The sequence below is a fragment of the Chelonia mydas genome, chromosome 12 (genome assembly GCF_015237465.2).
Source record: "Chelonia mydas isolate rCheMyd1 chromosome 12, rCheMyd1.pri.v2, whole genome shotgun sequence".
Lineage (NCBI taxonomy): Eukaryota > Metazoa > Chordata > Testudines > Cheloniidae > Chelonia > Chelonia mydas.
Window position 1 is genome coordinate 29,838,059 of NC_051252.2, and position 17,634 is coordinate 29,855,692.

At 38.6% G+C, this 17,634-nt stretch overlaps 1 protein-coding gene across 17 annotated transcripts in view; it reads left to right on the top strand.

The window, feature by feature from the left end:
- The window catches only part of WWOX (WW domain containing oxidoreductase), a 675,021-nt gene that overhangs the window by 23,743 nt on the left and 633,644 nt on the right, over nt 1–17,634 (top strand). For all 17 annotated transcript variants that reach the window (XR_006285091.1, XR_005222210.2, XM_037877517.2 and 14 more), the window contains exon 5: nt 16,311–16,417. Coding sequence is in view for 15 of the 17 variants with exons in the window: in XM_037877517.2 (XP_037733445.2) it covers nt 16,311–16,417 (107 nt within the window). In the remaining 2 variants the exon portion in view is untranslated. The remainder of the gene's footprint in view (nt 1–16,310; nt 16,418–17,634) is intronic.

Sequence of the window (17,634 nt, forward strand, 5' to 3'; positions counted from 1 at the left end):
TTTTTTTTTTTTTTAAATCCATCAGCTCATCTGTCGGCAGCTGGTGAACTCTACAGGAAAAAGTCTCCCTCTAAACTCTGCCGGAGACCTAAACTGCTCACAAGGGACCAACTGGGGGAGATTGGCTTCTTTGGAGTTTAGAAGCTCAAATCTGTAGAAGCACAGCTCCTAACTCTTCTCCAGTGGTGTTAACAGCCCTTCAAGAGAAGGGGTAAAGTCTTGATGCCATTGAAATCAATGGCAAAACTCTTATTGAATTCAATGGGGCCAGAATTTCACCAAAGTGCACACAGTATCTGGAGAAAATAGATCCATTAACAAATTAGGGGGTTGAACTTAATGGCTGAGGACACTCGAACCCTCTAAACTTTAATATTTACTATGTTCCTTTTCATCCATTTGTTTTTGATTCTCTAAAAATCAAGTTTCTTTGAAGACTTACATTTTAAAATTTGTATTGCTTATATGGCTCATGGTTCCGTTATCCTCAGCACAATAAGCTATTTTTCCTTTTAGTATTTGTTCCATTATTTTGCTAGGGATAAAAGCTCTCTTGGTATTTTAATTTTTTATCTTTTTGCTGCCTTTCTCTTTCCCTGCAAGCTGAAATTGAATATTTGTTTGCTTACTTCTCCCTTTTCCATTTACAGTAGAGGTGTTTCTTTTTAAACCTCAGACTTCTGCATAGCCCCTTGGACTGATTCTTAGTTCTTCTGTTCCCTTCTTCCTTGCACATTGTCTTGTACCTAGTTATACCTTTTTGAATTTCACACCTGCCTTCTACAGAGTGACTTTTAATACTTTTCCCGGTTGTAGTGAACAAACTCAATTCCACCAAAACTTGTTTTCCTGAAATCCCAACATGTTGCACGTTGTGATTCCTTTCCACTCTCTTGTTGAATTGACTTATCTGGTCACTGGTTGCAAGTTGCTATTCTTGATCAATTCTTCCTTGCCACTAAGAAATAGCCCAGGATAGTTACAATGTGGATCTATAACATTGTTTTGTGTGTAATTAAGGAACCTTTATGATGCTTGTCTATCTATATTTGTTTAAAATCTTCCATGTGCACTGAAGCTTAGCATACCAAGAATTACTTCAAAAATTTTCCACTCTTACCTCCTGAAAACATCCAGGATAAATGACTCTATCTTTTGGTCATTTCTTGTCAAATAACTTCACCACCACACTTATCGTCAAGTGCTAGCTCCGTAGCACGGTAGATGCTTTTGTAGCACAATTATTGCATTTCTTCCTTCCTTTCTATCCCTTCTGCTTAGAAAACATCCATCAGTAATGACTGAAGGTGGGGGAAATATCTGTAAATATAGATATTTTTGTCTAAATTTAACAGCTTTCAAGTTCATGAAAAATTGGAAAATGTTCTGAAATTTAAAAAAAATTAGTGAAATTTTGTGCGAAATAGTTTTACCCTCTGATTGTGATCAATCAAAAAAGTTATTTTTGTGCAAATATTCATTCTTGTGAATTTTGAAAAAGCTGCTGGATAAGTATATTGGTCTCTGCCTGTACAAAACATCTCCCAGCAAAGCTAGACTCTAGTTGATTTCACACAGGGCTGAGAGCCATAAGATGTCCTATTCCCATCTCTCTCATTGGCTGACAATAATACTCCACGCTTTTATACAGCAGCACTTTCCAAACATTGTTTATGGCACTCAACATTTGATGAAGTAAGCTGTTATCCTTATTTTACAAAGGGGGCAGTTAAGACTTCCAGAGACTGACTTGCCTAAAGTCAAAGTATGTCTGTATTGGCATTCAGATTACAGTTCCACTACAGGATGTAAATAACTCCCATTGACTCCAATAGGAGTTACTTTTATTCTGTATGTTGAGTGGAGCCAGTTTATGGCAGTTTGGAAAGTTGGTGCCTCCCCAACTCTTAATGAGTGTGAAGAAAGCCTTCAAAAAAGATGCAGTGTGTGTTCATCTGGGTCGTCACCCAGTCTGAAACACTTTGAATTGACTGTAGTCATGAAAATGGATGTTAACTCTGAAGGCTAAATATGACGCACGTCAACATCAACTATTTCATATTTGGTTGAAGCATGCAAGAAAGGAGTGATGAACATGCACGCAATCTACTGTGTGTGACAGCTCATTTTGGAGTCTAGAGGGATGGTGTTAGAATTACGGGCTGAGCTTGGGAGAAGATCACCATTTCCCCTCTCCGAGACCTGCCAGTCTTATTTCTGATCAGAATACAACCCCAGATCTCGTGTGTGTCTATTTCCTATAGCTAATCCACTAAACTACACTCTCTTCCAGTCAAATCCCTTGAACTTTAGTGGGTGAAATTTTTAAAGGCACTTAGGATAGTCAGATGTCTGTTTATCATTAGAAAACTAATGGGAATTAGGAGTCTAACTTACATTTGTGTGCTGGAAAACAGATACTGAGAGAGATTCTTAAATGAATAGAGGAAAAATAAGTATCAAATATCTGAAAATATAGAGGATTTAAGATCTGAGGTTGCAGGTAGTGATATGTGAGTAAGTATTGTTGACCTGTTTTTATACACTTAAGAAACTGAGGTTGAGTGTTACTGACCTGGTGAACCCTATGGTCCAGAAAACTGGCTATAGGAGTTGGGCAGCTTGGATTCTATACAATCTTTAATTAATTGTTTTAACCTCTGATCCTCTATTTCTTCACCTGAAAAATAGCTTACCTATTTCATAGGGTGTCACAACCTAATTTTATGTTTCTGTAGTGCAAAGTATTAAGAACAGTAACCACCAGAGTTGGAAATAGAATACAGGACCTCATAGCTTTTGGCCAATGAGTGTCTCTTTCTAAATGCAGTTGCTTCTCCACCAGCTTTCAGAATTCACAGGCGTACATTTTCATGTGAAAATGCATTTTTGGATCTTGCACAACAAAATTGCGCAGAAGGAATTGGCAAAAAGTCATACTTACGTTAAAAAATTGTCAACAAGTGTGTGTGGTTCCAGTACTGATTTCCACAGGTGAGAATCTTTCCATTGAGGCCTTGTCTACACTGGTTGATTGCCTGATTCCAACTGCTGGTGGCCAGACACTAGTGAAGCTGCTTTTATGTAAACCTCATGTTTAGAGATGCAAGCTGAAATTTGCCCCACTGCTTGAAACTGAGGCAGAGAAGGCCTCAATTTCAGACATGGCACTAGGTTATATCATTTAAAGTCTTCTAGTTCTTGCTTGTTTCCCATGCTTCTTGCATTTGTGTACAGACGCTATATGTTAATACTCTTCTTATTCTTCATCTTTTGTTTCAGAACAACTCCATCTCCTGCCTTACTTTGTATGTTGGAACCACATGATGGATCATTTGAGTTACATAACAGCTCCCCTTCTCCCTCTTTCCTACGTAGTTAAAAGCATGTCTAAAAGGTCTGCCAGTTTTGAACCTGGGAGGCCGATACCCGTTCTGTTTTAAATGGAGCCCATCTAATCCAAAGAGGCTCTGATTGTAAGAGGTGTTCCAATGCTGTGTAAATCCCCAAACTTCCACACTCCAGCCTCCTCCATTGGTCGCTCTTCAGTGTCAATCATCTTTGTTTGTTTGCACCTGAAGAATCTTTGAAAAGATGAACTACAACATGCCAGTATTAAATTCTCTTCCCAGGATCCTGAAGTGATTCATGACTGTGTTTTAAAATCTTCCTTTGTTGGTTAATTAAACTAATCACGTTCCTCTCACATTTTCCCCAAGAAGACGGAGGAGGGCATGCAGAAGACTGGCAAAAACTGAACAAACTTGTGTTCCATCCTTTTGTCACTCTTGTTTCTGTAATATAGATTGTAATCTGTTCAGGGCAGGACCCTGTGTTATATGCCTGTAAAATACCTAGCGCAGTTTTTAGACCACTACAGTCTTTGTGTAAATAAATAATAATAAATATTAAGTTTGTTTAAGAAAACGAGTTTGGTTAAATTTTATGCAAGTAGAGCTCATAAATTTTCTATAAAACTCAGAATATCGTGGAAAAAACTTGCAGGATAGTGCTTGCAGTATCCAGCTCTGTTTAGCCGGCAGCACAGTATGTCTTTTAATTATTCTGTCTTAGATAAAATATTCCTTTTTAATTTTATTAAATTTACTTCTCATATTAACATTGTGCGATTGTACTTGCCAAAAGGAGATTTAAAACATGCAGCTAATTTTTTTTTTTTTTTTTAAGAATGCTTAATTAGGACTCAGCTCAGCATGGAGAAACCTCTGATACTGTTGGCTCACAGGAAGTCCGTGCAAAAATGTTTGCACTCAAAAAAGAAACTGGAGACATTTTGGCTGCCTTCCCTGTTTTGCTTTAGAATGAAAATTCTGGTGTATGATTTGAAATGATCACTGAGAGGAAAAGCCTTTCTAGGTGTGGCAAACTGCCCTTTCTCCTATCTAATCACACCCCTCCTCACACATGCACACTTAATAGGAAAACTATACAAGGTCCAATCAAGAACAACTTTATAAACCAAACCAATCTCTGGGTCCTGCTCAGACCACCTCAGGAAACTGAGTGGACTTTCAAAACAGGTAAGACCGACCTATTAGCTGGGGGGAAAAAGGGATCCCGCTCACCCTAAACAACCAGTGTTCTTCATGCCTGCCCCTTGAAACAATGTTTTTGTCGTGGGTGGTGAGAGGAACAGAAGGAGGTGGGGGGACAGAAATAAATCATTTAGTGCACAAGATGGCTAACAATCCCCCAACACCAATATTTCACAAAATGAAAAGCTTTGAACAGCTGTTGCTAATGGCAGTTCTGAGTGGTTACGACAGGTCCAAAGCAGAGTTTCTTGCTACTGATGTCAGGTGAATTTTTTATGTATTTTTTTTCACTATTACTGTGAGTTTTCCTGGCATGGTTTTTACAATTGTCTGGAGTAAAAGATACTGAAGCATTACAGATACTTTAAGTAACACACTAAGACATTTATTCTCCCCTCCTGATTTTGTGTCCTTGGAAGGTTTGAAAGTAACAGCACTCGTAAGCAGGCTAGGTTTATTAATGCATCTGCCCATGGACAACTGATCAGAAAAGTCTTCAAAGGCTGTCTGACACAGAAAATACGCACCATTGTAGTCATCTTTGTCAAGTTTTACTGCCATCATGGGTCTGATCTTCCTCTTCCTGAAGTCAATGTGAGCGGGATTATCCTCTTCTTTTGAATATAGTTTTTCGTTATGGTCATGAATTCTTCTTTTCTTTACCATATAAAGATTGGGTTTACAACCTATTCATGGCATAGCAACATATTTCCACTGTCTAGTACAGGTAAAAGTATATTAATTTTAGAATAAACAGGCATATGCTAATTTCAGCCAATATATTTTTCTAAGAAAAACAATCCACATAAAATTGGGGAATAGGGGAAACACTAATATAAAAAATAACTTATTTTTAAAAAAATAAATAAATAAATAAAGAATGATTTGTGCTATAGATGACCGTCTGTCTTGCTGGAATCCAAACTCTCACATGTAAAGACAACCAAAAGAAAGCATGAACTTGGACCATGCTTAATAAAACACTGAGGAGATTATAAAGTTCAAATAAATCATGACCTGCTTAAATATGAAATTGTTCAAAGGTAGTGAAAACTTGTGTAAATATCTATAAGGGATTGTAATGGTGGTAACATGACACCATAAGTGATAGCTAACCTGGCCGTGGTGCCATATGCTGCAGACAATAGGAATATTTAAGCACAATCTCACCTTTTGATAGGAGCATACCCTATGACTGAACAGAATAAGGGAGTAAAAAGTTCAACAAAGAAACAAAGGCTGAGATTTTTGAACGCCGTTTACTGTATTTAGACGCATCTTCCATTTTAATAGAAGAAGTGTGTCTAAATCCTTTAGACTACTTAAGAAAATCTCAACCAGAGTATGTTTTATAAGCCAAAGAGTCGGTATCAAGGATCAAACTGGGACTGTGTTGAAAATAGTTGGGTACTCCAAATAAGTCTCCCACTGCACCCCACAGTCTACTGATCACATAAACAAATGCCTAATGGGGCCCATCCTCTATAACTGGAAAAAGCGCTGCTCAAAAGGTCATCCACAAGTTTGAATTAAACTCCGATTTTGGTTCAGTAAGTAATACTTGGTTATAATCTGATTATATTTTGAGTAATTTATATATCAAGATTTTTCTTAGATTATAAGACTTTCTTTTTTCTGGGTGTGTGCCACGCCTTTGTGTTTTGAGGCAGACACCCATCATGGAAAACTTTAGCCTGAATGGTTAGTTTCGGAACACTATAAGCAAGTAGAAAACGGTCTTATAATGGGAAGTGTCTGGTAACCCTAACTATCAGTGGCACTTCAAGATTTTCCTGTAATGGAGTGCCTGTCACAATGGGGCTCATCCTGATGTGAACCTCTGGCAGCTACTGCAAGATATTTATACTGAATAATAGCAATTTACAATATAAAGCTAGGAAATGCAAGTTCACATATGTTAATAACCAATAGTTTTTAATAGTCGTTGACCCAAGATTTATAACATTTTGAAAGGGTATATCTGATCACCTATTGGAGTTCTAGCTGGGTATGTGTGTGTCAACTGCATAGACTTTTTCATATAAAACAACTGTTTTGTTGTCTCTTAAGGTGGTAGGACTTTTCAGAAAGCGTAATTACACTAAATATCAACTTTTGGCTGGCTGAGGGCATTTGGCTCTAATCTTGCAGTGCATTTACTGGATAGCTCTGATGTAATTGTAATATTGTGTTTACTGTACAGTAAAAGATAGATTAAACTTTCTTTGGTTCATTTGGTGCATTTGCTAATTTTCCACAGGAAAAGCAAATCAGTTAGATACTTAAGTTTTCTATTTTTATAGTTTACAATATATTTGATCTAAGAGAATGCTTTTGTATTTTTATTTGTTGAAAGAAGATGGTCTTCCTTTCACATTAAATAAATATTTTCAATTTTGTCATCTACTCATATAATTGTCTACAAAATAATTACTTTGTTTTGTTTAGAACACGATATTACACTTTTTTGTTGAGTTTAACAACATGTGAAACTGTGTTTTATTTTAACATTGGTTGGATGGAAAACAGAACCAACACATTCGTCATCCTAATTCATTTTGGTTGACTTTCTCCATAACTCTTGAAGCCAAGAACAACAAAATTGTCCATTTTTCACTCACACAGAGAGGCAGGATATATCTTAAATTTAACATGAAACTTTGCAGTGAAAATCAGTGTCTAAAGTTACTGTTAGCAAAATGAACAAATAATATCAAAATACTTGATATAACTTGCTCTTTCTAAAGTCTTGAAAGAGTTTTTAAAAAGCATGGCATTCAAATTGCTCGATTTACGTTGAGTGTGACTCAGTCAAACTTCTGGAGCTGAATTACCTTTCTTCAATATTGATATTCAAAAAGAACAACAATTTGTTCCCAAACATTGCAGTCTATGTGTATGAAATTGTTCATTGCTTATTTTTGGACTCTGAAAATTCAAGAGGAAGTGCATATTACTTCGTGCCATGTATTCTGTCGTGGTTTGGAAATTGTTACATGGAGAATACTGTCGGGATTTATCAAGATCTCCAGGAAGAAGGCTGCAGGTATTTCAAGCCACTTCCAAGAAGCAGAAATCTGTTGTCATGGCACAGGAGACTGTTTTTCTTTGTTCTTCTGGGCAAGAAACGTGCGTGTTAATTTCGACTGTCAGTGACTCCTTGTAGCCTCTGCTAATGGTATAGGAGTAAAGAAGTTTCTCAGCCATAAAAATACTTGCAAGATGTTGATCTTGTAGCATGGGACAGGCTGAGTTTATTCAAAATGAAAGATCTGGTTTATTGTGTAACACCAAGTTACCATGGCTAGCGAGGAAAACCTTAGCTGAAATCTATTGCCTACTCCTAAGTAATTAATGGTCAAGTTGCTAGGATTTGTGATTTCATCTCGAAACTCAGCTTTAAAGGGAACTCAGTGTACATCAGTCCTGCACCAGAACTTCATATGTTTGGAATGCTTGGATTTGCCTTATTTATTCTTGTGAAGGAGTGTTTAAAAGGACGGCTTGATTATTCAATGCTCATCTCTGTTGGTGCTTAGTTCTTTCTTTGTGTTAAAATTATCCCAGTGATGCATCTATACAAGAACCAAGTCATTTTACCTTTGCTGCATGTAGTGCAGTTGACAAGGGTCTCAAAATTGTTGTTGCATATGAGGCAGTCTGTTCCTTTGGTATAGAACTTGGGTCTGGAAATCAGGAGACTGCAGTCTATTCCTACTTGTAATGATGACTTGTTAAATGATCTTGAGCAGGTGCTTAATCTTTGTGTGCCTCGCTGTCTCCCTTGCAGAACTGGGATTATACCACCTTTGTAAACATCTGTGAATGAAAGGTGCAGGATAAGTGCAAAATAGGTGTGTATGTAATGCACTTGAAGGGGTGTATGTAATGCCTATAGTAAAGGTTGCACTAGTGTTTCTTTTTAAGGTATCATTTTGATCTGATCTGTTCAGCCCAAAAGATACATGTGTCAGGTTTGTTCATGGCCCAAGAACCCTTTTTCCCCTCTGTTAAGTTCTAACAGTAGTAACAAAGGTTAGGTGTCTGAATCTTTTTCTCTTTAAATAAGTTGCAAATATGCTTATCTTGATTAGCTCTATTTCCTTAGTGGAACAGTAGGTGAAATCTTTAAATTTGGCTGGGAGATGGAGGTTCTGTTGCAGATATACCTTGCGTGGTCTTGTAAAAATTGGCTATAGTTTGTCCAAATTTTCAAGGTTTTAAAAGGTATTTTGTGGGTGCACACTAGATTCTGTAAAGCGAAGTCAGAGCTGACTGCCAATGTTCTGTTGGTTCTGTGCATGTGTGCATAGCACAAGAAAATTCACAGGGGATATTATTTTTATTTGTATTGGAGCAGTGCCTCAGAGCCCCAGTAATGGACCAGGACCCCTTTATGCACTAGACTTTTCAACACAGAACAAAAAGGCTGTTTCTCCCTCAAAGATTTTACAATTTAAGTAAAAAGTGTAATAAATGTCTCTATGCTGAGTTAGAGGCAGGGTCAGAAAGGAGATTTATTCTGATGAAAGCTTCAATGGCATGAGACACAGAGCTGGGAGGAAGGGGCCCTGTGCTACATTTCCCCCTAAAGTGCCCCTTTGCTCCGAGGAAGACCCATTGGACTGACTTGGTATGAATAATACACATTGCCAGAGTTGAAACTTGTATGGGGAGCCACATGGTCCTGAAGTTGTAGTTCAAATGGCCTATATGGCTGAGTAAGGAGTTGGAAAAGTTGCTATTTTCATAGTGTACACTTACATCAAGAAAGTTTCTCTTCATGGCTGATGTTTTAGATTGCAATATTAGTAAAAGCTGCTGATTTTTATAGATTCATAGATTATAAAGCCAGAAGGGACTATTTTGATCAACTAATCTGACCTCCTGCATAACACAGACCATAGGACTTCCCTGAATTAACTCCTGTTCTAACTAAACCATATCCTGTAGAAAAACATTTCATCTTGTTTTTAAAATGACCAGTGATGGAGAATCTACCACAACCCTTGGTACTTTGTTCCAACCTTTATTTATCCTTATTTTTAAAAAATTGCACCTTCATTTCCATTCTTTACTGCACGGCAAACCGGAAAGAAATTATACTTTTCAACTACCACTGCTGTTCTTTTGGAAATATTTAAATTATGTAAGAATTTTGAAGAAGATTCTTCTTAACCTCCTTGTACTTAGAAGAAAAATATAATATTCTAGGAGATGGTCTGATTCATTCTGAAGATTAGCAGCTTATTGGGCTGTACAAATGGGGACCCTTGTGACAGATCAGTTTGCTTCAAGTCAGAAAGGAAACCTGAAAGTCTTAAGAAACAGAGAAATACAGACCATAGCAGTGAAAAGAGAACCAAATACAGCTGTGAAAACAATATAAATTTAGTAATACAATATGCTCATGCTTACAAAGTCAGTTGGTTTCTGCTATTGTAGAGGCTATAAGTAATCCATCAGAGTGTAAAAGGGAAGAAACATGCACACCACACAGAAACAGGCTAATGCTTTTCACTTCCAATCCTATTGACCACTTTAGTTCAAACTTGTTGCTTTTACTCTACTATAAGAAGAGAGCATCTTTGTTTTGTAGTTTTTATTAGTTGGTTATTTTTACGTTTAAACCACCTGTGACATAGGGCTCAATAAAACTTGTGAAGGTTCTAAATCTAAAATAAACTACATTGCAAGGATTTATAATCTCAAGGCTTTGAGAGTTCTATTACAGGGTGAGGGAGAGTCAAAAGATGTTTTTGGAGAACTTTCAACAAGTTTTAGGCTTTTAGTCTGCGGAGATTGGAGAGGAAGGCTGGCTATCTTCTTTGTGGATGTTTTGTAGTTGATGTCTGGGAAACAGGTTTTCTGAATATGGGGAAGGTCTCCAGACACCTGGTCCTAGGTATTCATGAGTGATTTTGTGAGCATTCTAAAAAGTTGTAACAGAATTGCTACTATTTAGCATATTTTAGCTTTCATCTTTTCTCTTCTTTAATTCTTTTATCCCTGTATTGGGTAATACTTAGTTCTTACGGAGACTTAGAGTAAGGACACATTTTAAATTGCTTAAACATCTGGTGCAAGTTCGTCATCATTAGTTTGTGGGATATTATGTAACTAAATTATGCTCTATTCTCTCTAAAAGTTGCTGTTTGATTTAAAGCAGACCTACTTTTCTACCCGCTAAGTGAATGCTATCTTAATTGTAACTAAGTGAGCATCCTATCAGGGTGTGAAAGGGTATGAAGAAAGTGTAAGAACTACTAGTCATTTAGTAAGAGACAACTTGTTCTTTGGAAGCTGGCTACTTGGATCCTGGGTCCAGGAGTTCCAGTGGGGGGAACCATGGCACCTCCCAATAAAAAAAACCTGATATACTGGTCCTGTACCATGGTAGCAGAGCAATGTACTACCCTAAAGAAGACCAATGTGGAAGAGCAATCTCAGGATGTTTATTATCAAGTTCCCTCAGTTGATTAAAGATCTATTTATTTTCGATATGCTATCCTGTTGACTGTTCTATGGACGATGGTGCTTATCTGATAGAGGCCATATTCTCAGTTAGGTGTAAATCGACATTGCACCATTGGATTTAATAGAGTTATGCCGATTTACACCAACTGAATCTGGCCCAGTGATGGTAGTCAGCAACTAGCAAGATGGGTACAGTGAGTATACAGGGAAAAACCTTGACCTCAGGAAGAAGGGTCATGAAACCTGGGACTCAGACATGTCAGGTGAGGTTATGTGTAGTGAAGGGGAGGCACTGAAGAGGCTTCCCCTCCATTCAGAATGACTGGGTATGTCTACACTGCAATAAAATACTGTATTTTCCCTAACTTTAATATGAAGAACAATAAAATATTAAGGTTAGGTGAAAAAAGCTTTCTAATTTATAGGTGGAGTGCTTTAAAGTTCTGTAGCGAACCTGGAGCAGTTACGCTTTTTGTTTGTTGTGTTACCAACCCGTGAGGTCAGCCTTTGACATAGAGAACTGTGCCATAATGTTTGTCTTCATGTATTTCTCATTGTTATTCTTAAACAGGATTGTCACTTGAGGGTCAGATTAGAGCTCATTCAACCAGAGCAGTGGCAGCAATAGTAGCCAGCCTCAGGTCAGTCTTGCCTCTTGAGATTTTCAGGGCAGTCACTTGGAATTTATTGTATAGTTTTACAAAACATTATTGCCTCAACATTGTATTGTGTTGAGAATTTAAATGTAGCGTGGCTGTACTTCAACATGGATTCCTTTTGCGTGCACAATTCTCCTTGCCATATTTTGGGAAATATATTTTTCTTATCCTGTGTAGTAATTTTGTTTTGTAAGTAATTATATCCTTAATATTGAAGTATATATTTTTTAAATGTATTGCATATTTTTGCACATGGTTTATTCCCTCTTGTAAAAAGAAAAGTCACTATTAACTTACGTTAATGCAGTATATTTCCATTCTGTTAGGGGCATTCTCTTAGTTTTGTAACATCAGAGCAGGCCGCTCTAATTTGCACTTGGCTGCAGATGACAGAGGGTCAAAGGTGCTGCAAATATTGATGTAATGTATCAATTTTTCCTGCCAATACCCTCTTTTGCTTATTACACTAGTATTGGGGAGCACAGATGGTATAACATTTGTGCCACCAGTCGATTTCCATTTCATTGGGGTTACCTGTTTTGCTGGGTAAACCAGTTTTAAAGCCAGATGACACTGGGAGTGCTCCACAAAGTGGACTTATCTCTGTGGAAGATATACCCCATTGTGTGTCTTGCAGAAAATTACCCTAGCAGGTTCAAACTTTTCAAAATAACCATTCAATTATAATTGATGCTAATGGTATTTGGAGCCCTGAGTTTTAAAGAAACATCCCTTCCCAGGGTGTTGCTACAGGGGCAGAGTTAAGGTGTTCAGGTCCCGTAGCTGTGCATTTCTGTACTTTAAGGTGATTTAGATTTCTTTTATATGTAAACTTACCTCTGAATTTCTTGGATTTGTGAGGTTTGTTTTGGGTATAATTGCCACATCCTTGTAATAGTTTCCCCTTAAGTTACTGATATGTACTCAACATTGTAATGCAATGTGTATGACTTTGCTTGTTTTGATCTCCCTTAATTTCCTGGACCTGATTCAGATTTGTGTATCCTACATGTGAGAGTTGCATTCACAGCTGGTCCCTCCAGTTTCCAGAGGGATTCTGAGGAAATGGCTGGAGGGTACTGTTTCCTTGTCAAAGACAACAGATGGTTACTGAAATGCTGCCTCTTTGTCTTCCTGATGGCCACATGCTTCTCTTGTATTAACATACCTGCCTGTTCCCACCACTCCCCCAGCTCTTCCAGCCCCCAAACAAATGTCATAGTCTGCCACCTTTGCAACAAACATATCCACATCACTTAATCTGGTATATCCCTAGGACCAGTGCTGAATCCCCATGCATGCATACAGCCCTCTCTTGCCCACTCAGACGCTGCTTCAGTTCTCCTGCACATCTTGCTGCTGCTCCCTTGCTTTCACCACACTTGGAGCCTGCTTTTCCAGTTCTTGCTTCTGTACTTCCTCCACCGCCAACTCTTGCTCTCCTGCACCTGTCAGTTTCTGCTTCCCACCCTCAGCTCTTCTTCTTACCCCGTCCCTAGGTCAGCCTTCTGGATTCTGCATCTTGTCCCTTGCTGTTTCTGGGGGGTGGGATGCTGGTGGGGTAGCGCAGTGTGCGAGGCCCCAGGATGGGCTCTGGTTGTTCAATGAGTAGATTGTAGAGTTGGCCCGTCATTATAAAAACAAGCTATCTTCAGGGTTTATGTTTATTCTATAAACATTGGGTAAAATCCTGGTCCCATTAAAGTCAATGGAAAAATGCCCATAGATGTCAGTGGAGCCAGGATTTCATCTATTCCCTGAGCTGAAATCTGGCATGTAAATAAATGGCTGGAAGACAGTACTGGGGGAGCCATAACTGTTCTGTCCTCTCTTCCTCTCCCTACTTCTGCTGGCACCGTTGTTACATAGTGTTGATTGTGGAGGTATCTCCTGACCACCTCCTCTTTCCTCTCCTCTCTCTTCTTTGGCTGGCCACGTCTCATTTCTTTCTGCTGCTATAGCCTTCCAGGTCACACGTTGTTGGATAGTTGGATTATGACTTCAAAGGTATGCTTGCTAACGATCCTTTTTCTCCATCTATCTTACTTAATTGACCCCCGTTACCATAGTATCTGCATGCTTCACAATCTTGAACATGTACTTAACCTCAACACCCCTGTGAGGTAGAGAAGTGCACTTATCCCCATTTTACAGATGAGGAACTGAGGCACAGAGAGACTAAGTGACTTGACCAAGATCATACAGAAAATCTGTGGCAGAGCAAGGAATCAAATCCAGGTCTCCAGAGTCCTAGGCTCGCCCCCTAACCACTGGATCATCCTTCTTCTCTACCTCTGTACACTCTCTAGTGTTCACCCTGAAAAACTTTTCAGTTATTAAGAATCAAGATTGATTCCTTGTATTGTGCTTTTTTTAAAAGCAGATTTTTTTTTTTGTGGGCGATTTAAAGGTGCAATGTTTCTCCATTTTTGCCTAAATCATGAATTTTGTTGTTGGTTTAAGTTAGTTTGCTGTTGATTGTTATGTTGGTGTGTGCAGGGTAAAATTAGCTAGATTTTAACATGTAACTTTATTATTTCAATTTTAAACTTTGTCAGACTGTTCATATGTTTTATAAGAAGAAACAAGTTATTAACTGAAAATGTGAGAGGTGTGGAGTTAATTATTTTGCACAAAATATGGCACAGGGTAGACTTGGCTAAGTGCAGCTACATTTAGCTAATTAAACTGGTCATCAGCTCCACACTGCTAGTCTTACAATACAAAAAACATGATTCTCAAGGGTTCAAACCAGATTTTACCAATATGTAGAGCTATTAAAATTAGTACTTTTTTTGTAAAACAACTAGCATATGGCTAGCAAACAATGTTGCAAAACAACACATGCCACATTTGTTACATTTTAAAATTACCCTGCTGTATGTGCTCAAAATGGAATTAGGAACAGGGGAAATATCCTCTGCATGTACTGAAGGTACATTCGTGCGCATACAATGAATTTCCAGGTAATTAAAGTTGCTTAGTACAATGAATGGTTTGAAAAGAGATACAGGAAAATTGCTTGGGCTTAAATACCATAAGTATGTAATTGCAGAGAATGGTATACATTTGTCTGGTGTCTGTTGTTTCTATAATCTGTTATACCCTATGTAGTAACTGAATTTCTTTTTGCCCTAGGGCATTTTTGGGAGTGAGGCAGCATAACTTAATATGTTTTTTCCTTGGTAAACAAATTTTAAAAGGAAAACATGAATATGCTTTAAACTACATAAAGCTGGAACAAATAGCCTCCCCTTCTCTGTGGCTTTGTAATATGTTCATCCTCAAATTATTGGGCATTATGATTTGATTCTTTATGTTCTAGTTTTAAGCTTTTCTAATTGGAACTCATTAAGTGCTGTTATGGTGAGTTGCCTCTTTCAGTTAGATGGAAATTTCTCTTTCATTGTTACAGTGTTCCATAGCAACAGAACACCCAGTGATCATGCTGAATGCCCCACAAACCAACTTGCCCCAGGTGGAACCCTAGTTATTGACCCAACCCTATGCACTGTAAATCAGGCACTCTGCACACTCAAAGGCAGATTCTCAGATGGTGTAAACTGGCATAGGCCCATTTCAGGTAACTGTAATGAGCCAATGGCAGTTAACACCAACTTGAGGCTGTGTACCCCAGTGTCATGATACAGGCCCTTAACAAATAGAGGGGAGTAGATGGGGAAGATCAGCAAGGGAGGCACTTCCACTGGCTGGCTTTATTTCTCCACACTGTGTGCATTGGACGTCCAATCCTGCCGTAAGTGGCCCTCATATCGGTCAATCACAGGCCAGCTCCAGGTGTGTTAAATCCATCCAAGCCTGTAGGCACACCTGGGCCCCCTCTCCTCATCCCTTTCCGTGCTGTCTTGGCAAACATAGCAACCTATGCTTCCATTCAAGGCTTGATGCAGCATTTTAAAGAAACAACAAAACTCACCTCTTTTTTATTAATTTTGGGCAGGAGAGAAATCCATAATTTCAGATGAGTTTATGATCTCAGTTTTGAAGAGAAAATCTGGTCTGAGTTATGATCACCATTAGCACTTATATATCACTATTGCAATTCTTGTGTATTGTGGGATTTAAGGCTGAAATCCTAGCCCCATTGAAGTCGGTGGCAAAGCTCCCATTGAAATCAGTAGCCTGGATTTCACCCTAACTGCTAAATCTTCATAACAACTCTGTAAGGTAAGAAGTGGGGCTTCTAGGTACTATGGTAATACAAATAAATAATAGTAGTTATCCTCATTTTACAAATGAAGAAACTGAGGCAGAGGGGTTAAGGTGCTATACTTGTAAGAGCACATGTGGAGTTTTGCATACACCTAAGTTTTGTGATCCTAAAGTCCTGTGCGCATTTACCTGTATGCAGACTTGACTTGCATGTGCATGCCAGGCACAGTTTAAGCACACTCAAGTGTCTGTCACCTTTTTGCATATGTGCCCTTACAAAAACAGGCTCAAGTAACTAGAACAGTGGAGATGCATATTAAAGAAATTCCTAAATTCCTGGCTCCATCTCCCTTGAAACATGAGCTTATACCTCTTGCTAGTTTCATGAAGACTCATCTTTCTCTGATTGGAATTGTTTTTTTTTTTAATTTTTATTTTATCATAGGATTTGAAACTGCAAAGTCTCTTGCACTCCATGGTGCCTATGTCATTCTTGCCTGCAGAAATATGTCGAGAGCCAACAAAGCTGTACAACGCATCCTAGAGGAATGGGTAAGGAAACATATTTTTCTGAACGCTTAGGAAATTCTACTATCTTCAAAACAATGTGCCGTGTACGCTGATGAGGTTGTTTTGTGCAGTATATGCTGTTTTATAAATGTTATTTTTCACTTATCAGAATTCAAGAAAACAGCTTTCTTTGTATTGTAATAATCACTTTCGTGCGTAAATGTATTTACAGATGGAACAAAGGAGCTGTGCCATTTTATAATGTGTATGTACGGTTAATTTTAAGCATCATTATACTATGGTTGGAGGGTTATTTTAATGCTAAAAAATTTGAAAGGACTAATGAAGCAAATGCCATTGGTGACAGAAAGAGAATTTCATAAGCATTTAAATATGTGCTTAATTATTCTTGAGATTCAGTGTAATGCCCTTGCTCCCTTGGTCACTATTACTTTGAGATTTCCATAAAATTCTGCCTATAAGGTGTTTCAAGGAAATCATTTTTGTCTTATAAATACTTATTCTCCTTTGAGTACTATCGCTGTTGGGGCTCCACTTCAGGTGTACATGTGCCTCTTAAGCCCTCAATTGGAGATTTTCTGTTAGCATTGTCCATTCGGCCTATATAACCTCGTGACGTGCTTAGAGGATACATAGGGCTAAGCAGGTAAACTGCCTTCCATTTCTTCTTCAATGCCTGGGCCTGTGACAGAGCTCTAGTGTGTCCAACTCATGCATGCCTCCTGCTAGGTCTATGATATCAGTGGCCTCAGCTTCTCAACTTGGTACCATGGAGGCAAAAGACTCTTCCTCTGGTACTGGTGGAGCAGGGAGATCCCAAAGCATTTTAAAGAAACACACCACCAGCAGGCCTTAGTACCATCTGTCTCCAAATTGGCACAGTCTATTTCAGACTTACCAATGGTGTCTTCTCACTCTGCTGCATTGGTACTGACAAAATCAAAGCACACACCTTTGGCCCTGGCACCTACACACTCCAAACCAATGGTACCACCCAAGTCAGCTGCTGTGTTGGTACAGACCCACTTGGTACCGCAGGCATTCAGTTACTTCAGAGACTTGTCAGGTTAGACAAGCCGGAGTCCCCACTGCTTATGGGTACTGAACAGCTCTCAGTACTGAGACCACAGTCTCTGGTTTACCAGTGCTTCACAGTACCGCAGGATTCTCCACCTGTTTCTACTGGGTCCCCTCCATCAGAGGACATTGAGGATAGTCTCCTCCTTATCCTCTCCGCA